The sequence below is a fragment of the Manis javanica genome, chromosome 4, assembly GCF_040802235.1.
Source record: "Manis javanica isolate MJ-LG chromosome 4, MJ_LKY, whole genome shotgun sequence".
Taxonomy (NCBI): Eukaryota; Metazoa; Chordata; class Mammalia; order Pholidota; family Manidae; genus Manis; species Manis javanica.
This window is the reverse complement of record NC_133159.1, coordinates 15,783,277-15,810,802: the sequence shown is the minus strand read 5'-3', so window position 1 is coordinate 15,810,802 and position 27,526 is coordinate 15,783,277. Positions and strand designations below refer to the sequence as shown.

The 27,526-nt window shown below is 54.0% G+C and overlaps 1 protein-coding gene across 7 annotated transcripts in view; it reads right to left on the bottom strand.

Annotated features, from left to right (window-relative positions):
* ALPL (alkaline phosphatase, biomineralization associated) overlaps positions 1-27,526 on the bottom strand; it is a 64,903-nt gene that overhangs the window by 1,832 nt on the left and 35,545 nt on the right. For 3 of the 7 annotated variants that reach the window (XM_017651139.3, XM_073233347.1, XM_017651142.3), the window contains exons 2-12: positions 17,849-18,028; positions 14,696-14,815; positions 14,234-14,349; positions 12,980-13,154; positions 12,091-12,266; positions 8,769-8,912; positions 6,864-6,933; positions 4,680-4,814; positions 2,616-2,807; positions 2,039-2,158; positions 336-1,333 (exon numbers count right to left, since the gene is read on the bottom strand). In XM_017651139.3, the coding sequence (XP_017506628.3) occupies positions 1,068-1,333; positions 2,039-2,158; positions 2,616-2,807; positions 4,680-4,814; positions 6,864-6,933; positions 8,769-8,912; positions 12,091-12,266; positions 12,980-13,154; positions 14,234-14,349; positions 14,696-14,815; positions 17,849-17,909 (1,575 nt within the window). In that variant the 5' untranslated portion in view covers positions 17,910-18,028 and the 3' untranslated portion in view covers positions 336-1,067. Of the gene's footprint in view, positions 1-335; positions 1,334-2,038; positions 2,159-2,615; positions 2,808-4,679; positions 4,815-6,863; positions 6,934-8,768; positions 8,913-12,090; positions 12,267-12,979; positions 13,155-14,233; positions 14,350-14,695; positions 14,816-17,848; positions 18,029-18,947; positions 19,006-19,489; positions 19,622-27,526 lie in introns of those variants that run through there. The other 4 variants (XM_017651140.3, XM_036999858.2, XM_073233348.1 and 1 more) reach the window with 4 other exon arrangements.

The window sequence follows — 27,526 nt, the reverse complement described above, 5'->3', positions numbered from 1 at the left end:
AGCTCTGTTTGTGGGTGCTGTGCAGAAAGGGTGTCCTCAGCCTTGAAGGCCTTCCTGCCCTGGGTTTCAGGGCACAGAGGCAGTCTTGAATCCTCACAACCACCCAGAAGTGGGCTGCCTCCCATTTTACAGATAAGCTCGCTGAGCTGCCGAGACACAAAGCAGTCTGTCCAGAGTCACCCAGGTAATGAGGCCCCAGGCCAGCAGGAGGCCCTCAACCCCACCCAACCCCACCTGCACTCCTGGGCCCTGAGTCAGTCCATTTCTTCCGAGAGAAATGACCTTATTTCAGTCTCTTCCTCACTGACCACAAAGACTCAGTTCTGTCCTTGGGAAATATTTGGAAAGTTTTATTTAAGTGTTTTGTGTTCCCTTTTAACCAACACCAAAAAGAGAAAGTGTTTTTTTGTTTTGTTTTGTTTTGTTTTTTTTTTTGCTGTTCCAAACAGGAGAGTTGCTTCAGAGAGCAAGTGGGCAGTGTATTCAGGCTGGGAAGTGTCTGCCCCACCTGGCTGCTCGCAACCTTGGGGTTGGACAGTGAGCCCCCAAAGGTGACTTTCCTGGGGGCCCCAGGAGGCCTTGGAATGAGGGAGCGAGCAAAGTCCCATCCTGAGAAGGACCTGGTCTCCCCTGCAGTTAGGGGCACGAGGGTGGTGGGGCCTGGTGGCGCCAGAGGCAGAAGGGGAGGAAGGGTCAGATCCAGGACGTTCCATGGAAGCTCCAGGGTCTCCAGGACTGGAGAAATAGGTTTGCTAGAAAAATAAGATGCTTTGAGAATTTCTGCAGTCTGTGCTCTCTGCCTGCCCAAGAGAAACCTACCCTGCTGGCCAAAGAGGCAGGGGGAGGGAGCAGAGGCTGGGGGCCAGGACTGGCACCAGTGGAGGATTCCAGACGGGAGCGAGGCAGGCGAAAACTTTGGTTTCCTAGGTCCCGTTTCTGGCAGCTGCATGGCTGCGGACGCCTCTGCCTCTCCACCCCTTGAGGTGGGGGCTGCCAGACGAGGGCAGCACTGGGAGAGGGACACTGGCCGTCTGTCACGGGCTTGTGGGTGCCCGGGCCCTGGGACCTCAGAACAGTATACCCAGGGGCAGTAAGGGCAGGAGGAGCAGCGGGGAGCCTGGAGAGGGGCTGCCGGCCGAGTTGGCCGAGGCACAATGGTCACGGTTGGCACCAATGCAGGCAGCATAAGCCATCACATGGGGGATGTAGTTCTGCTCGTGGACGCCATGCAGCAGGTGCGCCATGGGGCCCTTGGCGAAGACTGCTACGTCCTCTCCACCGTGGGTCTCCTGGTGCAGGGGCACGGCAGACTGTGCCTGGTAGTTTTTGTGAGCTGTGGGCCAGAAGGAGCACTTGCTGAGAGCCTGCCAGGGGCCTGGCCCTAAGCTGTAGCTTCTCCATGCCCCTTCCAGGCTGAGTTGAATGCCCTCATTTTAGAAGGGGAAACTGAGGCTCCACGTGGGGAAGTCATTTTGTGCACGGCCTCAGGACCCAGGCCTGGATCTGGATCAGAATCTGCGTGCACTTTCAACCCTCAGAAGAGAACGTCAACCTCATCCAGGCTGTTCAGATTAGAAGGGGAGCTAACCCAGGAGAGCCTCTTACCACTGGCTGTCCCATTAGACCTGGGCCTGCCCAGGACATCCTGAACAAATGAGTATTAACAATAAGGAATTGGATGAACACACTGGGAAGGCCTGTACAATGGAATATTATACAGCCAGTAAAAACGGAAGCATGGCACTGGAAGCACCTTCATGTGCCAGGCACCATGCTAAGCTCATCAAACCCACTTAGTCCTTTAGGCAACCCTGGGAGCTAGAATCCTTTTATGGAGGAAAGGGAAGCTGAGAAAGGTGAAGCCACATGCCCAAGGTCTGAGCTACTGAATTATAGGAGATTTAAATTGAGATGGTTCTGACTCCAGTCCTGGCTATTCTGAGACCCTTGACCTTGGCCACAAGCCCACATTCTGTTCCCAGGCCCATCCCCGAGGGCTGCCCTGCCCCCTCCCAGCCCTGGGGCTTGGTCGTCTTACCGTAGTCTACCACGGAGATGTTCTCTCGCTCGCTGCCCATCACCCTGAAGCCAGGTCCATTGCCATACAGGATGGCAGTGAAGGGCTTCCTGTCCATGTCACTCACCATGGGGGCCAGACCTACACAGGAGGCATTAGTCCAGAGGTCATACTGGAGCACCAACATGAGTTCATCCCTGGGGCCCCAGCTTGGGAACCCCTGTGTCCCCCTGGAAACGCCACGAGCCTCCTCCAGTAAGCTGCCTTCAAAACCTGGTTTACTTCCAGCCAACCAGCCCTCAGTTTTCACCATGCCCACATCCCTCCCATCTGTCTGTCCATGTGTTCATCCATCCATTCCTCCATCCATCCTCATTCTTCTATCCAACCATGATCCAGGTAAGCAGCCACCCGCCTGCCCAGGCACGCTCCCTCCATCCCCTCCTCCTGTATCCCTCCGCCAGTCAGTAATTCCCCTCCCTACCCATTTCTCACTGAGTCCCGCCCGCACCTGGCCCAGAGCTTGCAGGCTCGCCCACCCAACTCTTGCTCCTAGATGGGCAGGCCCTGGGAGTGCCTCCAGCGGAAGCCCACCTACCAAAGATGGAGTTGCCTCGGTGGGTGTACCCGCCAAAGGTGAAGACGTGGGAATGGTCAGCAGTGATAACGGTCAGCGTGTCTTCCGGGGAGGTCATGGAGCCCGCCAGCCCAATGGCCTGGTCCATCTCCACTGTCTCATGCAGTGCCTGCTTGGCCTTGCTCTCGTGGTGCCCGTGGTCAATCCTGCCTCCTTGAGATACCAAGGCAGAGGCTTGGGTGAGGGAGGAGGGAAGACCTGCACCTCCAGGCCTACCACACTGCCGCCGGATTGACCTTCCTTCGATGGGGAACTACCAGGTGTTGGGCACCACATGAGGCACTTCACACAGCCAGTCCACCTTTACGGCTTGGGGAGGGCAAGCTGCTGGACCAGGGGCCCAGGCATGGACAGCGCAACCCAGGATGTACAGCTTGGGCTCTTTCCATCACCCACACTTCTCCCAGTACCACCTCTTTAACTGTTTGGAGGAGTCCCTGAAGACCTCGGCCAGGGAGGGGAGCCAGCATGACTGAGTGCCTGCCAGGTGCCAGGCATAACAAGCTGGTGTCTTGTTCCCCTTCACAATCCCAGGCAGTGGGGTACAGTCAGCCCCACTTACAGATGCAGCAACTAAAGCCTGGAGTGAGGAAGTGATGTGCCCAAGGTGGGATTCGCTGGGACTTGAATACAGGGGTGACACCTTGTTTTTCCACCTCCACTCTGAACACATGCCCTTTGGGCACAAGCACACTCAGAGTAATGAAAGCCCTCGGGGCCTATGTAGTGCCCAGGGCAGGCCTCCATCAAGGCCTGTTGAGGCATGAATCTTGTGCCTCCTCCCCCAGGTGAGTGCAGGAGGCTTACAGGTCACAGCTCTGTCACCTGGGGGGGCCCCTTGCACCCGTAACAGGAGGATGCCTGGGCGGGCACTCCCGGCTGAGGGTCTGGAGCCCGGGCACCTGGCCACCCTCCCTTCCCTCTAGCTGAGCCTCATCCGCTGGCCTGGGGGGCTGGCTGGGTGTGTCCTCCCTTTGTTGTGCGTCTTGGAACGGTCACAAAGAGGCCCGCTTGCAGGGGTGCCCACTCTCAGCACTGCTGGTTTCCAGCTGGGTCTTTGGCGTCAGAGGCCTGTTCCAGGTCAGGCTGAGACTGTCGCGCTTGAGAAGGAACCCAGGGTTTGGCAAGAAAGCAGACAAACTGAACTGGTGGCCACTGGCCTCTGGAAGGTGGAGGGGCATGAGCACGTGCGTATGTGTGTATGAGTAGAGCACGCAGAGCTCTGTGAGGCCACGATCAGAAGCCACAGAAGACAATGGCTGTTAGAATTTTGAAAGATTCTGGAAACTTTATCACTTCCTCACACTTCCTATTGTTATTGACTTCGCTATTGTGTAATCATAATTATAATAATACAAACACTCAGGATTTATTCTCTGCTGGGCTGTGTTCCAAGTGCTTTATGTCTTTAACTCAATGGATGCTAATAAGCCTCCCATGACTACTTTTGGCCTCATTTTAGGGACAGGTATGGGTAGAGGTCATACAGCCAGCGGATGGCAGCCCTGGGACAAGAACCCGAATCTGCCTCCAGGGCCTTGCAACGGTGCTGGGAAGCCCAATGAGAAATGGTATACAGCAAGCCAACTCCCACGTGTGCCTAGCAAACAACAGCAAGTGCCTGCTGTCCAGCTGGGAGGGCTCCGGCAGGCCAACGGGCATCTGCAGAGGGCCCTGCAGAGCCCAGCCAGGTGGCTGCTCAGATCACAGGTGTCTACCCACGCCTGCTGATTTGTCTTTGAGGAGGAGTGAAGCTGAGGGGGCCTCCAAAAGAAGACACCCACCTCCTCTCCCAGGAAGCCTTCCTGGACTAGTGAGCCAGATACGCCATCTCTGTGCCCAAGGAGAAAGCTTTTTGGGCTGGGAGTTTCAACACCATGCACAACCCATCTTTCCCTAAGGAATATCCCCCTCACCCCAGAACTGGTAAGTTGTCTTAGGAGCTGGACCACACCAATCCGAGGCCAGGGCTGTGTATGGAGAAGCTCCCAGGCAGCAGCCCTATAGCCAGGCCGGGACCCCTACCTTCTACCAGCAAAAAGAAGCCCTTGGGGTTCTTGCTCAGGATCTTGATGGCCGTCTCCACCATTTCGGAGAGGGACGGGTCCGTCACGTTGTTCCTGTTCAGCTCGTACTGCAGATCCCCTGGCTCAAAGAGACCTGAGGAGGACAGGGAGGACGTGGGGGTGGGGGAGAGCTCGGGACCCCGCCAGGAGGGCCTCCAAGGAACCTGGTGTGCCCCTGGGAGCGCGGGCTCCCCACGCAGAAGCTGGGGTGGAGGAAGGAGAGGACCGCGCCCCGGGCTCCAGGGGGGCAGCTGGAGTATTTACATGTCATTCACAGGCCGGTCTGAAGGACACAGTGCCCCGGGCAGTGAAATAGCATGTCTGGGGTCATGGCCCCTTGTGTTTGCTGAGCTTGGTTTTCTCAGTTATAAAGAGTGATCCATTCTCTGCCCATGCCACAGGTTCCACGTGAATCAGGGTGGTGTCTCTGGTCCTGGATGGCCTTCCAGAGCACCCTGCCCCTTCTTGAGAGTGTGTGCAGCGGAACAAGAACTCCAGTGAACAGAGCGCTCACCTGTGTCATTCAGTGTGTAGGAAGCACGTGGGCACAGCCTCCAAAATACCTCCTGGAATTCATGCCCTCATATGCCCCCCAAACACACTGACCCGGACTAGCCTGTGTATCCTGTAGAATACTATGGAGGTGACAGTATGTGACTCCAGGCCAGAACACACATTATGCATACTCTTAGATTTCTGGAGGAAGCCAGCTGTCATGAAGTGAGAACATTCCAGCAGGTCTATGGAGAGATCCATGTGGCAAGGAACCAAGGCCTCCTGCCAACAGTCTGCACCAACTTGCTGGTCATATGAGCGAGCCACCCTGGAAGCCCCAGCCCCAGTCAAGGCTTCAGATGACTACAACCTCAGGAGAGCTTCACTTCAGCCACTCCCGAATCCCTGACCCAAAGAAACCATGTTAATGAATGTTTACTCTTGCTGTAAACTTGTGTAAAGTTTAGGGATAACTTGTTATGCAGCAAGAGGTAACTTATGCAATGCCTTCCTTAGCTCATCTGTCCTCATGACAACCCTAAGGTAGGCCCTATCATTATGCCCATTTCTTTTTTCAATTGAGAAAAAAATTTATTGGATCTGTCAATCATTCAAAAATTATAAACTTTTTTATACAGCAAGTCTTAATAGACATTCTCCTCTATCCATATGGAACACACAATTTTATCATATCTGAAAAAATGGTGTCATGCCAATTTTTTATAGAAGAGTCATTATTCCCATTTATAGAAGAGAAAACTGAGGCATAGAGGGGAAAGCCCTTCCCCAAGGTTGCACAGCTCATGGGGAGTAAAGTGGGATTTGAACCCAGTACTCTGATTCTGGGATCCATGAGTGGAACAGTCATGCTAAGAGGATACCTGCACAGCCTGTGTGTGGTATGTATGGGGTGGGTACCCAGGCAAGCAAGGGACTGGTACAAGTGAGTGATTGAGTGAGTGTGAGAGAGAGTGTGTGTGTGTGTGTGGGGGGGGGGGGTTGCTGGTGCTGGTGGAGGGGTGGGAGAATCCTCCAGGTACCCAGCTCTGAGCCCATAATCTCCAAAGACACACCCAGATCAAGATTTAAACTTATTTAAAGTTTGGGGATAACTTGTTATGCTGGGCTCAACAGCCAGGTGGAAAAGAGGATCCAGATGTCTGCTCAGTGGTGGTCAGCATCTCTTCTACCAAGCCCAGAGCTTCCCCTGAGCTCCTTACCTGCTCCCCATTCCCTGGGGGCAACCCCCAGTCAAGACCAGCAGAGACAACCTGGCTGGTTTCTGCCCTGGCCACACAGGAGGGCTGGCTCCAGGCCCCTGTCCCACCGCCTGGGATCTGTGTTAAGTCCCAGCTCCGGCCAAGGTTCCGATTCATCTGGGCCATGGCTCTAATCAGCTGTGTGGCATGCCACAGGTCAGTTCCCTTCTCCAAACTTCAGGTTCCCTTTGTGCTCAAGGGGGTTAGTCATCCTGCACAGCCAGACTTCAGGCCTCATTCTATGAGCCAGAACCCCTTCCTCACTCCTCCCAGATCTTGGAGCAGAAGAGCAAAGGTGCTCAAGTAGGAGGGCAGGCTGAGGCCTTGCCCAGGACTCACAGCCCAGCCCAGAGCACCCAGCTGTGCTCCACTCCACCCCCTCCACTTACCCAAGAGGTAGTCCACGGTGTGGGGGTCCAGGGCCAGGAGTTCAGTGCGGTTCCAGACGTAGTGAGAGTGCTAGGAGGAAGTGCCTGTGTCAGCCACGCTGGGGCTGGGGGTGTCGTAAGGACCGATCCCACCTGATCTCAGAGGCTAGAGCATGCATTTGTTTCCTTCAGTTATTGAATAACCCTTCCACGAAGACCTCCCAGCCCTGTCTACAAGAACAAGTAGGCAATTCTGGTACAAGGCGATGAGAATTTTGAGAGACCAGAGGGCACTGTGAAACCAGAGGCAGGATCAGGGAGGGCTTCCTGGTAGAGGTGATGTCCTAAGGGACCCTGGAGGCCAAGTAGGAACTGATCAGCCTGGGATCGGGAAGCAGAGTTCCAGGCAGCAGGAGGGATCTTGGGGCATGGGCCGTGTGTGTTCTGGCAGTTGTGAGAGGCAGGGAGGCAGCAAAGGCTTAGCTCTGCCCCAGGGACCCCATCTAAGAGAATGCTAAAGGAAGTGCTGCTTGCCCAGGCCAGGGAGGCCACAGGTGTACTTGTCTGCAGATGGCACCACTCGGGGCCTGGACTAGGGGTCCTGGCACTGCCAGGAATCAGCTGTGTGTCCTTAGGAGAGCCCCTTGCCTTCTCTGGACAACGGCACTGGGATCGGTGGTTTTCAAACCTCAGGGGTTGCTATGGGAAGGAGTGTGAGGAGGTTAAGAAGGTGGGGCTCCCCTGCCCTACTTCAGTGGTTCTCCTGTTATCTCACTCAATTCTCACACCAGTCATACAAGGGAAGTGCCATTATTCCATTTTACAGACGAGGACACTGACACACAGATGACACATAAATGGTAAGAGTGAGACCAACTAGAACCCACTGTTAGGGTGTATCTGCAGCAGGTACGGTCTCTGGGACCCACCGTGATGCCCTGTCTGGTTCAGTGGTGTGGGTCCTGTCCCTCACTCTTGGGGTCTAGACTGAGCTCCAAGGTGAGCACCCTGCCTGGGCAAGAAAGATTAAGCACCAGACCCAGGTTCCACGTCAAGGACCTGAGGCTGGGGGTGTAGTGTGCCTCTGGCCTGGGCCTGGAAGAAGCTCTGGCCCAGCCTGAGCCGACTCAGAGGAATGGAAAATGCTCACAGCGGCGCAGGCCTACCCCACCAACCCTGTGGGCCACGACCTGGCCCAGCCCCATCCCACCAGGCATCCCCAAGGGCCAGTCCTGGACCCTCAGAAACCCAACTCCGGAGTGACAGCAAAGTGGCTGCCAGGCTGCTCCCCACTGTCTTCAGCGCTGACCATAGTCATTTCCAGACCCCAGCTGTCCCAGGCCCAGCGGCCACCAGAGTGGCCCTTCCCAGGCTCCGGCCTCCCGCCCCCAGCACGTGCCCTTCCTCTGGATAAAGCCAAGTCGCTGCAGAGGGCTCCACCTCACACCCTGGCTCCCACGCTCCCCTCCCTGCCACCTCTGCTGCAAGATCCTCCCGGTCCTGCCTCCCTCCCTCCTTCATTAGGGCTTCTCAGCCCTTCCTTTGTGGTCTGTCCCCTCTGGGTTCCTGTAAGCCCTGGGTCTCCTGCCATCCAAGCCATGTTCTGCATTTCCTGATTCATCCTTTGGACCTCACACCCAGCCAGGGGCTATGCACACAGCACGGGCCAAGGTGGACTGAATGTCCACGCAGGTTATTCCTCCGCCTACTTTCTGCCTCAGTGCCTGGCTCTCAGATGCCCTCTCCTGAAGGAAGGAATTGGGTGATTGCCTGCTATGTGCCATTCATATCTGTTACAGCCATTTGAGCCCGTGGAGGAAAGAATTAAGACCCCCATTTTACAGAGGCCAAGACAGATCCAGAGAGGGGTCTCCCAACTGCACCCTGTAGGCCAGCCCTGCAGCCCCGTGGCCCTGAATGGGCTACCTTGTGTCTTGGCTTGAAGCTCTTCCAGATATCGATGAGGTTCAGGCCGTCCAGCCTTGTTCCCCTGGACTTCTCGTCCGTCTTATGCTCCACATCAGTTCTATTCTTGGGGAACATGTATTTCCGACCACCTCCCATGATCACCTTAAGGGGACAGGAATCATTAGTACCCCAGGTTTCCAAGACCCACGTCCCAGAGCCCCCGTGGCTCCCTCCTGGAGGGCTGGGCTCCTGGCGGTCCTGGGGATGGTGTGGTATTTCTCTAGCTTGGTGAGTTCTGGGTTCAGTCCACGCTGCCTACCCTGAGCAACTTGGGGAGGTGAAATCCCCCACTTTACCAGCTTGGGGAGGTGAAATCAGGAGGGACTGTGGTTTGGGGCTACTGATTACCTCCCCTGACCTGGCCTTCCAGAAGCCTGACACCTAACTCCCACATGTGTAAGAACGATACCATCTCCTGGGTGCTCACGGCACATCGGCCACTAAGTGCTTCAGATACATTATCTCAGGCAACTTCATATCATGGCCTCAAGGGAACTAGGCCCCCATTTTCCAAGGAAGGAAATGGGCACAGAAATGTCACTTCTTTCACCCAAGGCCACATAGCCAGTAAAGAGCAGAGCCAGGATTCAAACTCAAGGCTTCTCCAACCTGGCACTGCGGCCCTGCTGCCTCCACAGAACCCACGACCAGGACTTCAAGAGCCCCCTCTTCCCACAGTGAGAGGCAGAATGCCCGCGGGCGAGAAGCCTCAGCCAGGGAAGTCGTGGGGCAGCCCAGCTGGGACCCTGGGCAAACAGCGGCCAGCACTCACGTCTGTGTAGTCACCGCCAGGCTAATTTTACCCACCGCGGCTGGCATGCGGGGGCGGACAGACGCGGGACTATTTGTTTTCCTTGGGAGTCCTTGTTTGAAGTCTTGACTATTTTTAAAATGGGGCCAAGAGCATAACAGCCGCCGCCTGCGGTGACCACCACATTGCTGTCCTGCTGTCACCGCGGGCATTGGGCCAGGCCACTGCCCCTGGCTGACACCTTGGGAGAGCAGTGCCCAGTACGGCTGGCCTCGGATCCCTGCCTAAGGGGCCTTCTCCACCGTCCACTCCATTCCCTTCCCTACTCAGAACCTAGGTTCTGTGGGGTGGAGAGGGAGCCAGGACTCCAGGCCGACGGCAGAGGTGGGGAAAGCGGCCCAGGACCAGCCCGCATCACGGGGACCTGGAAAGGACCCGCCAGTGGAAGTCAGATGGGTTTGGAGCCAGATTCTATTCGTATTGACCAAGAGCCTGTCACTTAACCTCTTGGAGCCTCAGTTTCCTTACCTATAAAATGTAAATCACACCCACCCACGGGACTGTCACAGGAGGAAATGCAGAATGCAGTGTGGGCCTGGCACCCGGGGCGGGGGGCTCTGTGGAGGGTACGCTCACTGCACAAGTGTTGGAGACCAGAGGCAAGCTCCTCGGAGGCAAGCTCCTCACCACTGGCTCCAGCCAGGGGCCCTGGGGGCAGGGCAGCTGTGAGCAGCAGAGGGAGCAGGGGACCCCGGGTCACTGGCCCCTTGTCCCCCCACCTTGTTCCCACAGAACATGACCCCTTGCCATTTTCAGAGTGGAAAATGAAGCCCCCAATCTTCTAGCCTGGAGCCTCATCATCTCCAGCCCCGGCAGGGACTTCACACACTCATTAAACTCCCAAATAACAGACTTGCTGTTTGGCTTTGGGGTTTGGGTTTGTGTCTTTTTTCTCTATTTTTTTAGCAAAAGATATTTATTTTCAGGGCAGACACCAGGATTTTTGTTTCATGTGCAGCCCAGGGGCTGAGGGTCTTTGGGGTGGTGAGAGAGGAACAGACGGGGGAGAAGAGGCAAATGAGAAGGCGGCACCCTTGCCTGGCCCCCCTCCTCTCTCATGCCCTCACTCGTCCCCCGTGGCCGCTGAGGTCCCCCCACCCTGCCATCTGCCCGTTCCTTTAAGCTCCTATCCCCCTTTCAGGCTGCTCCTGCCAAATCCCTCTGAACAGCAGCGCCGTAATTACACCCTGTGCGTGTACAACCAATGTTCTCACGTCTATGACCTCATCTCAGCCTGCCATGGCCCTGGGGGGGGAGGAGAACAAGTGGGGCTCTCTGTTCTTGTTGCCCAGGTGGGGAAATGGAGGCTCAGGGAAGGAAAGGGATTTGCCCCAGGACACATCAGTTGGAGGAAAATCAGGATGGTGTCTTTGCCTCAGATATACGCTCACAAGGAGGGTCAACAGGGCAGTTTGCCCCGAAAGGGAGTGCTCAGCCCACTGCTGGGAAAAGGGAAGTCATGACTTGGTGGCGGGGCAGAAGCTGGGAGAATTCCATGGGAGGCAGATGAGTTCATCTAGAGGGGGTAGAAACTGGTGAGGCAGGGAGTGCGTACCTGGGGGCTTACTGAGCCTCACTGAACCACCATCCTAAGTTCAGGGGGGCAGTGCCCTTACCCCCTCACCAGCCCCCAGCAGTAGGTGGTAAGGGCCTGAAAAAGGAACAAGCCAGAGGCTCTCATTTAAGAACAGAGCAGGGGCCCATCTGAGCCTCAGGTGGATAACATCCGGGCTGCACATGGGCACCCACATACGTGAGCCTGCTACGTACGCTGTGTGGGTGTCTGCATTTCAGGCAGGGATATGTGGCTCACGAACAAATGATACCACTTTCTAAGCACCCACTGGGTGTCAGGCGTTGTACCAAACTCTACAGGGACTATTTTATTTGTATCTTACAATGGGCTTACAAGATAGGTACATTTCACAAAGGAGTTGTAAAAAGGAAAGCTCTGAGAAGTTAAGCAACTGGTCCAAGGTCACACAGCTGGCAAACAGCATGGTAAGAATTTGAACCAAGAAAGTTTCAAAAAGAGAGCTGACACTAACTAACCACTGTCCACACTTTTCTCTGAGCAGGCTGGGACACCTGCCTGTCTGTGCACATGGGAATGTGCAGGACCGGTACTCCCCTCAGACGGCCACTGGGCCACCGTGTCACCCCCACCTCCCCACACTTGGTGGGGGAAACTTAGCACCACTTATTACAGAATAATCCCTGGGTGCCTAGTTCTTGAGGCACGGTGGAGGCCACATAAGGGTTTATTCCTCAGCTCCACCCTGGAGAAATCCTACAGTGCCTCCCTGCCCCAACCACAAATCCCCCAGTGGGCTGGGGGCGCTCCCAGGAGTGTGGGGGGCCAGGCCAAGCAGCTGTTCCAGGGCCAGCCTCGTCCTGATGCCTCAGGCCTGTCAGAGGACCTGCCTCACAAGCCCGTCCATCCCCCTCTGGCCGCACCCCCATACTTGCCTCAATGTCCTTGATGTTATGCATGAGCTGGTAGGCGATGTCCTTGCAGCCCTGGCTCAGGGCCTCTGGGGGCATCTCGTTGTCTGAGTACCAGTCTCGGTCAGCAGAGTGGGCGTAGGCGGCGCTGGGGGTGGCGTGGTTCACTCGCGTGGTGGTCACAATGCCCACAGATTTCCCTGGGGTGTGGGGGAGGATGGGCCGGCTTTGTCCCTCCCTCTCCCAGCTAAAGACTGGCCTCCCGTCAGCTCCACCGACTGCCTGGGCCTCAGTCTCTGCACTGTATTAAATCATGAGGTGGGTGGCGGGGTGGCTTCCAAGCATCCTGGCAGCTCAGACCCTCTGCTTCTGTGACCCTCCCACCTCCCGAGGGCCCTTGAGCTGAGAGCACTTGGGTTGCAATCCCCCTCCATCAAGGGCCCCCCAGAGCCCCACCACTGCAGAAGCCCCAGGTGTCCTGCCAGAACACAAGGGCACCTCCTCAGGGCTCTCTGGGTGTGCTTCTGTCACCTGTCAGCCAGCCTCACACCCTGACTCCAGGTTCCTGGGGGATGGACCTGGGCCTCCCAATTCCAAGGCGGAAGGGAGGAGGAGGCACTTACTAACTCCCAAGGGGCTAGCATGGGGCTAGGCCCTTACCTTCCTCACACCAAACCTATGAGGGGGCTATGTTTCCATGCCCATTTTATAGGCATAACAGACCCAGGGCAATGAGAGCCCACATAAACTGCTAGGGATTCCATGAGTACTTCACAGACATCCAGAACATCAGAGCTCAAACAGCCCTGGAGAGCCTACCTTTTCTATGCCATCCCCATTACTCAGTCAGAAAGACTGAGGCCCAGACAGGTCACAGAGCCCGGCCCCATCTCCTGCCGCCACCTCCACTCACCAGCCTCCTTGGCCCAGCGCAGGATGGAGGTGACCTCATTCCCCTGCGTGGTGTTGCACTGGCCCCGCTGCACGGCTGCGCTTACCCCCAAGGTGCCCTCATTGGCCTTCACCCCACACAAGTAGGCGGTGCCGGTCCCTGCACTGTCCGGGACCTGGGCGTCAGTGTTGTATGTCTGCGGTGGAAAGCAGAGTCAGGAGATGGCCGTGGCACCTGGGCCGTGAGGGAGACAGAGGGGCCTCCTGCAGCCCACCGAGGCCGCCCCAGAGCCACAGTATGAGTTTGCTGCCTGCTTCCTGCATCCACGCCTTGTGGCCTGGCAGCCAGGACAGCAGGAAGGGGCAGAAGGCAAATCTCCAGAGAATGTGGCCGAGGAGTAGGGCTGGGTCAGCTCAGGTCCCTCCCTCGGTCTGGGGCTACAGTAACTGGCAAGGGGGAACGTGAGTCCTGGAGGAGGGAGAGGGAGGGGGAGAGGAAAGAGGGAGGGGATGGTTCTTGAAGGTGGGGAGGGGCTGGGGAAAGAGGAAGGCAGGGGGGAGCAGGGTCTGGAATGGGGACATGGGAAGGCCCCCATTCAGACCTCTAGCAGAGACCCTGAAATTACCTGCCTGCGTCCCTTCCCCAGCAGCCTGAAGCTCTTTGATGGAACAGAAAACACTACAGTCCCTGCTATTCCCGAAGATGTCAGCCCAGGGCCTGACCCAGGGTGTCCAGAGGATCTTTAGTACCTATTACCACCAGCCAGAAGCAATGGCTTGCACTTTACATCAGTAATCGAATTAATTTCCAGAAGAGCTTGGGAGAGAATAAATGCAAAGACCACACGCAGAGTGTGTACTGTGTGATTTCGTTGGTACCAAGTCCAAAGGCAGGAGCTGCTAGTCTGTGTGGTAGAAGTCAGGTGCGTGGGGGGGAGCACAGGACTGGAAGGGGTTTGAGGGGACCTCTGGCTTTTCTCGTGTTCAGTTTCCCGACTGGGATGCTGGTTATAAGAAATGCAGTTTCTGAAAACTGAAGCTTACTATGCTTGTGCACTCCTGTCTATGTATGTTATACTTCAATAGATGTTTACATCAATGAGCTAAAACCCTCAAGTTAAAACCTTTGGGAAGCAGCTGCTGCTGTCTTCATTTCCCAGTGGAACCCCAGTGACGCCAGGAGGGCTGACCACCCTACCAGCAGGCCCGAGAGGCCTAGCAGATGCCCTCCACCTGCCCTTTCTGCCATGCTGAGAGGTGGGAGGCTGGGGCTCACCTTGGAGAGCGCCACGTATGGGAACTTGTCCATCTCCAGCCTAGTCTCCTCCCCGGGGCTGTGGTGCAGCTGACCCTTGAGGATGCGGGCGGCCGTCACGGTGGAGATGCCCATTCCTGAGTGGGAGGGAGGCAGGGTGGGGGTGCTCAGTCTCTCGCACCCCCCACCTCTCCCATCAGCCCTCTCAGCACCCACAGCTTTCTAGTTTGATGCCAAGGCAGGCTGGACAGTGGGCACCAGAGCATGGCTCTGTCCGTGTATCTGGGTGGCCTCTCTTTTCCCTTCTCTCCCCAGACCCTTAGGGTACCACCTGACAGGAAAGACCTCTTGGGCCCCATCCTCTTTAATGTGCCCCCCCAAAGCCCCAGCCTCTTCAACACAGTCGCCCTCACCTCTGCCAGGCTCCCTGGGCCCCTCCCGAGGCACCCTCATCCAGCCCCTCCTTCAGGCCCCAGGCCTCACCGTCTCCCAGGAACAGGATGACATTTTTAGCCACATTGGTATTGAGATTCTGAAGACTCAGGGCATTTCTCAGGGTCTGCTGAGCTTGGTCCCTCCAGTACTTGGGGTCTTTCTCTTTCTCTGTACAGAGAGGTAGTTATTTGGCAGGGGGTGGGAACAGCTTCCCAGACCTCAGGGGGGAAGCAGAAGCTGCCCATCTCAGGCAGCGGGTCCTGGGGCTTGTAAACATACAGCAGTCCAATCCTCCAAACAAGCCCGTGGGCCGTGGATCTCCTCCCCAGGTCTCAGACAGAAGAAAGAAGGCTCAGAGACAGCAAGCACCTCATCCAAGACCACACAGTTCTGGTGGTGCTGGCCTGCACACCAAAGCCCACGCTCTTTCCTTCCACCTGGTGGACAGACATTCCAGTAAGGCAGCAAACGAGCTGTGCTGGCATCATTAGGACAGTAATGTTCAGCCTATTCAAGAGAACAAACTACTTCCAACTGCAGGAGTCCCCAGACATATTTAGCCAGCAATTATAAAGTTGATTTGGCTTATTCATCACACTAGGTTCAGCAGGAACCTGACTCAGCCACAAGGTTAATAGCCCTGGTAGAAAGCAAGACTTGCCTTTTGTTTAAGGTATCAAATTTCAAACAGCCACACACAATCTCACTCCTATTAGAATACATTAGCAAAGAGGACGTACTGTGCCCTAATCTTGAAGAGAATTGGGAACCACGAATGCTCCCCTTCCCTTTCTTGTCCAGTAGACAATTGCCCAGTAGAAAGAACACACAGCAGTGCCTGACAGCCCACAGCTGTGCCAAGTCCTAGCTCTGCGGACAAGTTACCTCCCTGGGCCTCAATTTCCTCCCGTCAAGTACAGCTGTTCGTACATTATGAGCACCGGATTAAGTAAGGCAAATGACAGAGAGGCCAACACCCCCACTGCTAACTCTAAACCAGACCTGGGACCCCTTTTTCTTGTAAGCACAGGCCTGGCACCCTTGTCCACCACTTCCTCCCTGGCAGAGTCCCCAGCCAGAGTCAGGAGAACCAGCCAGCTGCGTGCCTTTAGACAAGTTCCTTCCACTCAGTTTCTGGCCCAGGAAAATGAGAGAACATAGCTACCAACAGGCAGTGTCAGGATTAAATGAGATCAGGTCTAGGCAAGTGCCCTGGGCCAGCATTGTGACTGGGGATCTCAGCAGCCCAGGGCTAGTTCGCATCCTTCCTGGCCCTCTCCACACACACCACAGGGGCAAGACTTTGCTCAAGGAGTTGGGCCATTTGGGTGCCATACAGGTGGGTGATGAACTTCTGCTCATCCTGACCTCCTACAGCCTGCCCTCCACCCCCACAGCTTGGCAGCCCCAGGGCTGGGCTGACATCCATCTGGGACTCCTCAGCAGGAGAGGGTACCGCTTTGCCAGGTCCCCGCTGGGTTCGCTCTCTGCGAGACTGGGAGGCTGAAAAGAGCAGAGCGCTGTCCTTTTCACCAGAGCCACCCCAGGACCTGTCCCCGGAGAAGGGTTTAGCCCTCCTTGTCAGACAACTGGCTCAAGCGATGACGGCTTTGGGACTCTGAGTATCAGGAGACCACTGTTTCTGGAGGCCATTAAATGACACGCAGGATGCTCGTGATACAATGCTAAGTTGGTATGTACTGTTTGATTCCAGTTGTGTTAAGTTCAAAACAGGCAGAACTAGTCCCTGGTGGCAGGACTAAGCCTAGCCATTTCCTTGGGCCTGGGGGCTGGAGCTGGTTAGGAGGGGCAGAGAAAAGCCCTTGGTGTCCCATGACTGGAAATGTGTCTTAATTTGGGTGGTGTTTACATATGTACACAAATATATAAAAACTCATCAAGCTGTACATTTAAGAGTCGCAGCCCACTCTTCAGTAAGTTATACCTAATTAGAAAGAAAAAGAAAATGTAATACCACTATAACACCCACCAGAATGGCTAAAATGAAACATACCAAAATATGGCTGAAAGTTTGAACATTTCTCATTTTTGTGGCCTTTCCGTCTTTTCACTCTTCTCATCCAGCTGTTCACCTTTTACCAGGTGGATGGTGAATGCTGAACAAGCAGGATCTTGGTCCCAGAGTGACCCTGGATCCCCAAGGACACACGCCAAGAGGCACAATGGGGCCCGAGGCAGCAACAGCTTGGGAATCAGGCAGCTCAGTGTCTATCCCCAGCTCTGCTGCTGACCTGGGAAGGGCTGATCCCTTCTCTGCACCCCAACTGCCTCATCTGTTGAAATATATTCTTCCAAAGAGCACCTGCTATAGGCCTGACCATGACTGTCAGAAGGAGGAGGAATCATCTCCACTGAACGGATGGAGAAATTAAGACTCAGGGACAGCAGCTGGGATCTTCCAGAAAAGGAAGGCGCTCCTCTCCCACAACAGACATTGAAATGCTGAAAAAGCACCAACAGTCTAAAACAGCACAGAGCTTGAAAAAGGAAGAAAAGAAGGAAGGGAAATCCCCGGGGGGCAGAAATTCAGAGGGAATTAAAACCAGAGACAGTGAGGGACACTTGGGACATCAGGCCAGATACAGATTGAGGTTGGTAAGGGGCATGTTCTGCCTCGGAGCTGAGGTAGGGATGGGGAGACAAAGTCCAGCATGAGAACTGGGAACTCGATTCCAAATCTGAGTCAGGTCTAAGTAAGGGGTTGCAATTTCTAATCGAAGAACCAAAACCAGATATTAACATAAAAACTTGTCTGGATTTAGCTGAAGAATCAAACACAATACTACACTGTAGAAACACTTCCATGAGTCTCCAACAGGAAACAAAAAACAAAACTCTTGGTGAAGTTGAATTCACAAGGAAGAATTAAAAACCACAAGGAAATGTGTTACCATGAGGGAGAGAGGGAAGCAGACAAAATCAAGAGTTGAAAGAGTTTATGGAATAAGTTATACTTCAGATGATTAGAGGTGAGTGAATAGAAACCCCAATTAAAGAACAGAGAAATAAATGAAGGGAAAGAGTTGCCTACCCAATGCCAGCACATGCAGGAGCAGAGCCGGGATTTTCTGCTCTGAACATGTTTCCAGCTTAAATACTTTGGATTATTCTATAACACTGAATGTAGACACTGCTCTCATCAGGTCTCCCCACCCTCCCCCCCTGTGCCCCTAGTCCTACCTGGCACCAAGGAGCTAGTGAGGCAGGTGCTAAAGGTCAGCAGTAAGAATGGTGAGATCATGATAAACTCCAAGACCTGCTTTCTCTCTGGATCCCAGAGGTATGATGGACGGTTGGAGGCGGTGGGGGGAGGCAGAGGTGGTGTGCAGCGGTGGTCAGCCGTTAACTGATGTTCCAATCCTGGATGTTAAACAAACAAACAAACAAACAAACAAACAAAAAGACACGTGGGCCACAGCTCCAGAGCTCGTAGCTTACTTGTTTGTTGATTCATTCATTAACTGTTGAGCACTTACTATAACCCAGGCATGGGCTGGGCACTGGGATGGTGGTCCCTTCTCAGGAAGCTTAATCACACAGTAGCCCCTTCCCAAGTGAACTCCCATTTTCAACCCATTTTCAACCCAGAACCCACCAGAGTCCAGTCTTTCTGTGTAGCGCTTTTCAAACTGCAGCGTGCATGCCAGAAGGCCTGTCAAAATAGATTCCAATACCCACCTCCCTTCCCTCCCACAGGGACTCACTGTTTCTAACAAGCTCCCAGGCCCTGCTGCTCCTGCACCACACCTGTGAAGCAATGTTCTAGAACACCAGTCTTCATTTTTTACTTACCTGTGTCCCACACACATCAGGGACAAAACAGAGTCCACCCTTTCTTACAGGGACACCTATATTTGTTACATTTAACCCTGTAAGAGCTTGCCACTTATGGTCGAGAGATATAAAATTGGCAGGAGTGACATACAGGCAAAGATTGGCTGGTAAGACTGTCCATTTCTGGGTAGCGACATTTCAGATGACCCTGATTATATTCTTTGATCATCTTTCCTGAATTTCCCAAATTTCTTCTGTGTTGAGATATTGCCTTTATGTTTTTAAAATGTTATTAAAAAAAAAAAAGATGGTAAGGAAATACACCAAAATGTTAAATGTGATTTTTCTTGGGCAGGACTGTGAGTGGTTTTCATTTTATTCATTTTTGAATTTCCTAAATTGCCTAAAACAAGCACTTATTAATGGCATAAGAATATTTTTAAAGTGTGGCCATTGTGTTGGGATCATGGGGATAACCCCTTCGGCAGCTGAGAGATGTACTGACCTTGTTGTGTATAAATGTTGCTAGAAGATGAAAAACATTAAAAGGCCAGAGTCCCACAGGGAAACACTTCCACCAAAACCTGGGTAAAAATGATTATTCCATTTGTGGCGGGGAATGACCACAAGGCACACTACCACTGGGGTGTCATGAGAAGAAACCCCTCCACCACTGGAAAAAGTAATCTGATTCAACCTCAGAAACGTGCAGGCTGCCCTCCACTGCCCAGGGGCGAGGGCTGGCTGGCCGGCACTCCCTCGCACAAACACCCACCAAACACACTGCCCAGCTGCACACCCTTGCTTCATCCACGTTGTTCCTTAAAAACCCCACTTAGCAGGCACGTGGGAAGTGGAAGGAAATACCCTATGTCTAACGGCACTTCACTCAGACTGGGGGGTTTTCAGAGTTTCTAGTTTTTAAAAATTGCGCCTTAGTTTCCAAATGTTTCTAGAGTAAATTCTAACATCTGAGAAAAGTTCTTAAATTTGATACAATATCCATATACACTAGATCATTCTAAATAGTTAAAAATCTGAAGTCACCTCTTTCAGGAAGTCTCCAGGATGGTCACTCATTCCAAAATACTACCTCTGACCTTCATGCCACGTCGATCACTGCATGTACCTCCCTATTTCCAAGGAAGTAATTCTTCCTTGGTTGTCCTGCACACCAGTGGGAGCTTCGGAGAGCAGGGACTTTGCTCTGTTTGTCTGTACTCCAGTGCTCGGCACAGTAAATATTTACATCAGTTGAAAGCCAGTGCTGTTAAGCAGAGGGGTAGGAGGAAGGGAAGACTCACCCCAAAATCCTTCCTTTGTGTGTGCAGACAAGTCCAAGTATTGGCAAAGATGTGGAATTACTTAGCATATCCACTCACTGCCGGTGGGGTGTAGACTGTACCACCACTCTGGAAAACAGGTGGCAGCTGCCAAAGGTGGCACCACACACAGGCCCTCTGACCCGCTTCTCTCCAGCAGAAATGCTCACATGGTCGCCAAAGGACATGCACGACAATGTTGATAACAGCCCTGTTGTTAAAGGCCTCAAAACTGGTCCGTCTTCAGCAGGATGGACAAACACACATGTGGGTCCACGAGATGGAAATCTACACAATGAGAACGAATCCTCGACAACCCCACACAACAGGGATGAATCTTGAAGATAAGGCTGAGCGGAAGAAACAGACCCAAGAGTACTTAGGGTGTGATGGTGATGGTTACCAAGAACAAAAACTAACTGAGGCTGTTAGAACACAGGATAAAAACCACACTGGGGCACGTGGAGCCTGGAGAGGGACTGGGACTGGTGAGGCACTGGTGAAGCTCTGCTGATCTGGGTGCAGGCTGCATGGGTGGTTTCGGCCTCTGAGTCCAACTAGCTACCAATTTATGATAATAGACACTTTTCTATATGTATGTTATACTTCAATAAAAGAAAAACAGCTACTCTCTGGGAATGTGATCTCCTTTGATCTCCCTTGTAGATGAGAAAACCAAGGCTTGAAAGGAGTGACTCGCCCAAGTTATACACAACTCTGACCGCAGGGCTGCCAGATTCCAGAGCCAGCGAGATTACCACGGGGGACCACCCCTCGAGGGTGGGGCTTCTGGTTCCCCAACCGTTGAATGAAGGTTCTGAACTTTAACTCGTGTACAGATTCATGTAACCTCTACCACAATCAGGACATACAGAATGATTCTACCACCCCGAAAAACCCTGTGCTGTCTTTCTGTTGTCACAGAAGCCTCCCATCCCTAAACCTGGCAACTCGGTTCTGTTCCCAGCTCACTATCATTTTGCTCAGTATTGTGTTAAATCTGTGGATCGGTTTGGGGAGGGTTAATATCTTTGCATGTTCAGTCTTCCAGTCATGAACACAGTGTGTCTCTCCATGCATTTAGCTCGTTGTAGTTTTCATCATGCAGATCCTGTATGTTTCTTAGATACCCCACTGCATTTCACTTTGGCAGGAGCTATTATAATAGCATTGTTTTACATTGTTTGTTGCTAGTATATAAAAATACAATTGGTTTTTATGTTTTGACCTTGTAAAACTCAGTTCTTAGATCTAGGAGTTTTGTGTTACTGTATGTAGCTTCCTTACCACATGTAGAAACACATGTCATTGACAAATAGGGAATTCTAGATCTCTGTATTCAATCTCTGTGCCTTTTTTATCTCTTGCCTTATTGATTGGCTAGCACCAGGATGCATACAAGAGAACAGACATCTTTGTCTTGTTCCTGATCTTAAAGGAAAACCAGTTTTCAGCATTTGGGGTGCTGTTCTGAGGTGCAAGGTGGAGTAGATTCGGGGGTAAAAATAAACCTAATTTTGGTCATGCTGAGTCTGAGATGTCTTTTAGAAATGGAGACATCAAGTGGACTGGATATATGCATCCAGCTTTTGGGAGAGAGGTCTCTGCTACAGGTACATACTTGGGAAGCTTGAAATGGGTGGCATTTCAAGCCTTGATGAAACTTGAGATCCATCTAGGAAGAAGGCCTGGGGAGATAAACAACTATGATAAAAGCCCTCAGAAAAACAGAAATAAAAAGGGAATTTAACTTGATAAAGACTTTACACCAAAAATCTATAGAACAGTCATACCTACTGGAGAAATTTTTGATGTAAGGATTTGGAGGCAACCTCTCCGTCCATGTAACTAGGGAAATAAATCGGTAAAGGGTGATGGAGGTATTATCTAGGTGGCAGTGGTATTAAAACTAGAAGTTAACAGTAGCACGGATAGACTTTAGAATCATGGGACTGAGTGAAAAACAGAGAGTAACATGCAGTGCCCTGTATAAACGTAAACCAAGCTCACATACAGAACATGGCATATTTTACAAGGACACTCACAAATTCAAGGGCAGAACTGAGCAAATTACCATGACGACATTTGGGGAGCTGTGGGATTGGTACTGGGGAGAAGGGATGAAGGGGAAAATGAATAAACAGCTGAGCTCAGAATGGTGTGCCATGCACTAGGAAATGCGACTTCCTCAATTCTCTGTATCTCAGGTCCAAAACATGTAAATAAGAACTGATACAGGTGAAGGGCTCCAGGAGATCCACAGGGCCCCTCCCGCCTGCATGACTGGTCTTATTTGTCTAACTTAATAAAGAGCCCTGAGATTCAGGCTGGAATTCTCTGAATTCTGGCCCCAGGCACATGGCACTGAGATGGGCCTGTCCTGGAGACAGATCGGTGCCTTCTCCCATTGTCTCTGCCTGGAAGGGAGACAGGGTGGGAATCTAGGAAACCCTCCAAAAACCAGAGTATCCCCTTCCAGCTTCCCCTTGGGGGCCCCCACTCCCACTCCAAGTCAGCTCTCTTGCAGCCCAAGAGCAGCCATGGCTGATGAGCCCCATGGGGCCCAGTGTGGGGCTATAAGGGCCCCGGCTGCCCACCTGCCTCTCCCAGCTCAGAATGGAGGCTCTGGGTGTGTGCCAGCCCCACTGCACCCCCACCTCCCAGCTGCAGGTCTCTACCAGGCTCCCAGCTACGTGCCCTGCCTGATTATTCATGACTAGTGTGCAGAAGCCCTGGCTGGGCTCTGGCCTCAGGAGGAGCAGTAGCTACTTGGCAAGTCGGGAAAGGGAGCAGAGGGCATGGGAGCCCCTCAGAGTTGGGCAAAAAGCCAGTCCTGGGCTAGATCTCAAAAGGTCTAGGACAAATGACTGAATAATAGGACTGATAAAAAAAACTCTAGCAATTCTTGGACACTCATGTTGACCCATCCCTGTGCTAACAACTGTTTACATTCTGTGATCTCAGTCGTGCCAGCAAGTGTTATTAGCCCGTTTTAGTTTAGGAAACTGAGCAAAGGGTCTCAGCTAGTCTGTGGCAGGTGCAATCCCAGCAGACTCAACCTCTCTAGGCCTCGGTTTCCGGACCAGAGAGGGAGTGAACCTAGTGCCTGCCCTTTCTCTATCACACCAGAGCAAACAGAAGCCAGATGCCTTTAGGGCAGGACATCTGGCAGGGAGGGCGCCAGGCCAGGATGAGTTCTCCTACCTGAGTGGCCTGGCCAGGCGGCAGGTGAAGAAGCAAAGCAGGCTCAAGGTCAGCACCAGGAGGAGGAGGCTGAGGACTGCTGTGAGGACCACGTCCAGGGTGGGGGACAGGAGGGCCATCTTGGGTAGAGGGCTCCACGGAACGCCACCACACCCTGTGCACACCTGGTCACACTAGCCTTCGACGTTAAGAGCCCTGGGTCAGTGGCCACGACCTGGCTTTGTCCCCAGGGTTAATCTTTGGGGATTAGCCCAGGAGGGATGAAATGAGAGCGGGAACAGCCCATGAAGCTCCCCTCCCCCAGCCTAGTGCTTTTCACCTCTGGATTCTAGTTCATTCATTCTTCATTTCCAAACATTTACTGAGCACCTGCTGTGTACCAGCTCTGTTCTAGGTACTTGGGACTCAGTGGGGAACAGGAGATCATCTCTGTTCTCTTAGAGATTTCTGACCAAAGGGTAGAAAAAGCACCTATTATGTGTCAGCCATTCAGGGGGCACCTTGTGGGATAAAAGCCCAGAAGAAAGGGAGCCCCCGGTGAGGGCCACAGTCACTTTTGCCCAGTGGCAGCATGGGCCGCTTCACCCTGCTTCAAGCCCAGAAATCAGAGTCTGCACTTTACTAGCCAGAGGGGTGGACCCACATCCAGAACTGTTCGGTGAGCACCACCTGTGTGCCAGGCCCCGTGAGCCAGGCACCGGCGTCTTCATTCAAAGATGAAGGACACGGACTCAGAGGCGCACTAGGAGAGTTGGGACCCCATCCCCGGCATTACCTCGGAACTGGGCTAGCACCAGCTCTGGAGGGGGGCAGGGAGGCTTCAGTCAAGTCTCTGCCAGGCGTTGGCCCAAAGCCAGCGGTTAGGCGGGAGTCAGCACACACAGGCTGGAGGCAGCCGAGCTGCTGCTCCCCCATATCTACCTCTCTTGAGTTCCTGCAACATCCAATCAAGTCAGGATGATGACTGTGGTTCCATCCCACAGATTCAGAAACTGAGGCCCAGAGAGCTGAGGTCACTGGACACAGCCTGAGCAGGGAAGCCAGGCCAGCTGTGTTGTGTCCGTGAGACCAGACCCTTGCTCACCATGCTTCCTGCTTCCTGGGACGCCTCAGGCCCCAGGGAGCAATCACCCAAGGTCAGGGGAAGATGTTTTCACCCTTGGTGCCAAGGTGCACGGGGGGTCCCCTTCTCCTGGTCCCAGAATGACCACTCAGGTCACCATGAAAACAGGAAAACCCATCGTTTTACTCCATCGAACCTTTTTTTCCTCAATATTACCCTGTAATTCAATTTTTTCCAGATCTTTACAACATCCTAGTGAGACAGGCAGGGTAGGGCTTATTAGCCCCAGTGACAGATGGGGAAACTGAGGCTCGTGAGAGAAGTCATTCCGTCAGCTGTCATACAGCTGGCAATCTGGTCCAAGCTCCAGGCCGTCACTTCCCGGCTGTGTGGGGCTGGGCCCGTCCCTGTACCTCTGAGCCTGTCACCTCATCCATCTCACATCCATCCCTCGGTCAGTAGAGTGCCTGGGGTGTACCAGTAAATGAGGCCGATATATCTGACCTTAATTTACTCCTTACAACCCTGTCCGCATTTCCAGGTGAGGCCTGGGGGTGGGGGAGAAGTCATGGAGATGACCCGGGATCACGCAGGACTCCACACAGGACCTCCCAGGGTCACCCCTGCTCCAGGCTCTCTACAGCAGCTGGCCCAGGGACCCCCACCCTGGCTCACCCAGCTCCCAGGCCTGGAACACTCATTCTCCAAGGCTCCCCAGCCCACCAGCCCAGTAAGTGGATATACTAGCCTAGCTGAACCAGGGAGCCAGACGGGCAGTTATTTGACCTTAAGGAGCCCCCAGTCTAGAAGTCAGGTTCCCAGAATGGCTGGGCTGGAGAGGGTCTTTTGAGTAGAATTTCCCCAAATGTACCAGACCACAAACATCACTTGGGGTGGCTGTGGAAAGTCTGGTTATCCGGGTAAGAGTATAGGCCAGAAAGTGTAAGAGGCACTTTCTGGGAGGTTAAAGTTGTGCATATCCACTCTGCCTACATTGCTGAGTGTTGTGGGGATCAGTGAGATTTGTATTAAGGGACTGTTGGGAAAGAAAAGGGCTTACTATAATGGTGTGACTGTATTCAAATTTAAAAAGAGATCACAAACTCCCGAAAACTCTCACTCCCGCTGGGTCAGAACCTCCTAGGGCAGGGCCTGGCAAGTCGTTCTGTGAGCTCACTGGTTTGGGAAACATTGCCCTAGAGATTATCCCATTGTCCGGATGGGAAGACTGAGGCCTAAAGAGGTACTAAGACATACCTGGCCTCCTAGCTTCTACTCCCCATCCACACGCAGGGAACAATCAGAACCAGTGTCCTCTGGGCTCTCAGCCTGGGCCTCTTGACCCTCTCAGAAGCTGTGGTGGTAAGAATCCCGAGCCCCTGGTGGGCGCGGGGAACGGGGCCAGGGCCAACTACAACACTGAATGCTTACTGGGAGGAAGCACTGCCCAGGACCAGCCCAGGAGGGCTTCAGCTGCAGGGTCGGAGAGAAGGGACATGGAATCCCTCCCTCAGCCACGCCCAGCATCTCTGGCAAGCCTTACGGCCAGCACTTCATTTACTCACTGACAGAATAGCTTATTTATGGCTCTCATGAAGCAGGCTCTAGGTGAAGGGCTTGGGAAGGATGGGCGACGGTCAGAGCAGGCTGCAGATCAGACCCAAGGAGGGGCTTCCCTAGAGGGCAGTGGGCCAGGTGCTGAGGAGAGAGCAAAGCTCTGACCGCTAGCCACCGGCAGTGCCCCACCCCCACAGAAAACAGCCCTGGGGAGGCTGCTGTCTCCCCTGCTTGCTGCTGAGCCACTGCATCTCCAAGACTCTGAGGCCGTGCCAGCTGTGCCCTCAGCACCTCCCGGCTCATCACCTCTGTACACAGCGTTCCCTGGTCTGGAAGGTTCCCTGCAGACCACCCCATGAAGTCCTCCCCCAAGCCCTGGGGAGAGTTACGGCTCCTCCTCCTCTGAGCTCCCAGAAACCCTGGAGCTCAAGACCTCCTCGCCTCCAGCCTCTGAGTCTTAGAGATGCCTTGGCTGGCGCATCCTCACCACGGCGGAAGCTCCTAGAGAGCAAGGCTGGCGCTCTGCTGATGGTGAGCAGCACCCCTGCGGCTGGTGGAGCCAGGCTGCCAGGGAGGGTCAGGGGTGTCGGTAGGTTGGGTGGAAGGGTGGTGGGGTTAACGGCTGAAGAGGCAGGTCGGCGGCAGGAAGAGCAAGCTCTAGAGGGAGGCCTCCGGGTCCAGACCCTGCCTCTGCCCTCTCGGGGTGGGGGGCTCCTGGCCACAGGCCCTACCCCTCTGCCTCATGCTTCTCATCTGCCAAGCGGGACGCTAACAGAAGCCACAGGGTTCTTGTAAGGACTCTGTGAGTTAATACATGTGAAAGATCAGAACAGACCATAGACATGGGAAGTGCTGTGAACTCGGCCAGCATCTATGATCGTGGGGCAGGGGAGGGTGCACTGCCGGGCATGACGGGCAGGTGCGGCACAGCGGGATGGTCTGGAGCTGACAGACCCTTCGCTGCCCACTCAGCCCCAGGGGCTTTCCCACAGACACGCTCGCCTGGAAGGCCCCACAAGGTCATTCCAGCCCTAACCTGCCTGTTGCCCACCTCTACCTGTACAGTGGTGTTCCCTGATAGAGGTTCAGTCTTATAGTCAAGGGGCTCCATGTTTCCTGAGGACCATCTCTCCCTCTCTCTCTCACATTCTCACACACACACACAGCAGACAGGAGGACCCGGATATGCACAGGCAAGGAGGCAGGAATGCAGCACTTAGGGCTCCGGGGAAGGCCAGAGCAGGCAGTTGGGGACAGAGCAGAGAGGCAGCCTGGCCCCACCACAAAGGCTTTGCTCCCTGAGCTCAGCCTGCCTGAGAGCTAGCCCTTTGCATGCCCTTTCTCCGTCACGTTTTATTGCCAGCCCACTTTACAGGTGGAGACACTGAGGCTCAGACAGTCTGCCACTTGCCCAAGACCACACAGGAGAGCTGGAACCAGAAGGCCCGAGGGTCTGTGTTCTAGAGCCAAAGCTCTTCTGGGGCTCCCAGCGTGCCTGGACAGCCTCGATGTCGCAAGCTGCCTCTGTGGGCAGAGAGGACTGAAGCCCACGTTCAACCGGTGGGAGGAGAGCTGGCAGCAGGAAGGCTGGGGAGGGAGATGGCAGGGCCCGAGACCCACGCCTGAGGCCTGGGGCAGCTGGAGTGTCCCGGTGGAGGAGGGCAGGGATGGCTGCTCTGCAGGCACACTGCCTTCCACCACCCCACAGAGCGGACACGTCCTGTCCCAGGCAGCCTTGCTCTGTGCCAAGCCTAGAAGCTGTGTGTCTGAGGTACATGTCACCCCCCACCCCCAACATACTCTGGTCCTTCACTCAGTTCTTCTGCACCGGGAGACCTCCGGTACCAGGGGAGGTAGCTATTCCATCCTTGCTATCCCAATAATAGACAAGAAAAGGAAGGAACAGAGAGGATACATGATTTCCCCACTAACCAGCTA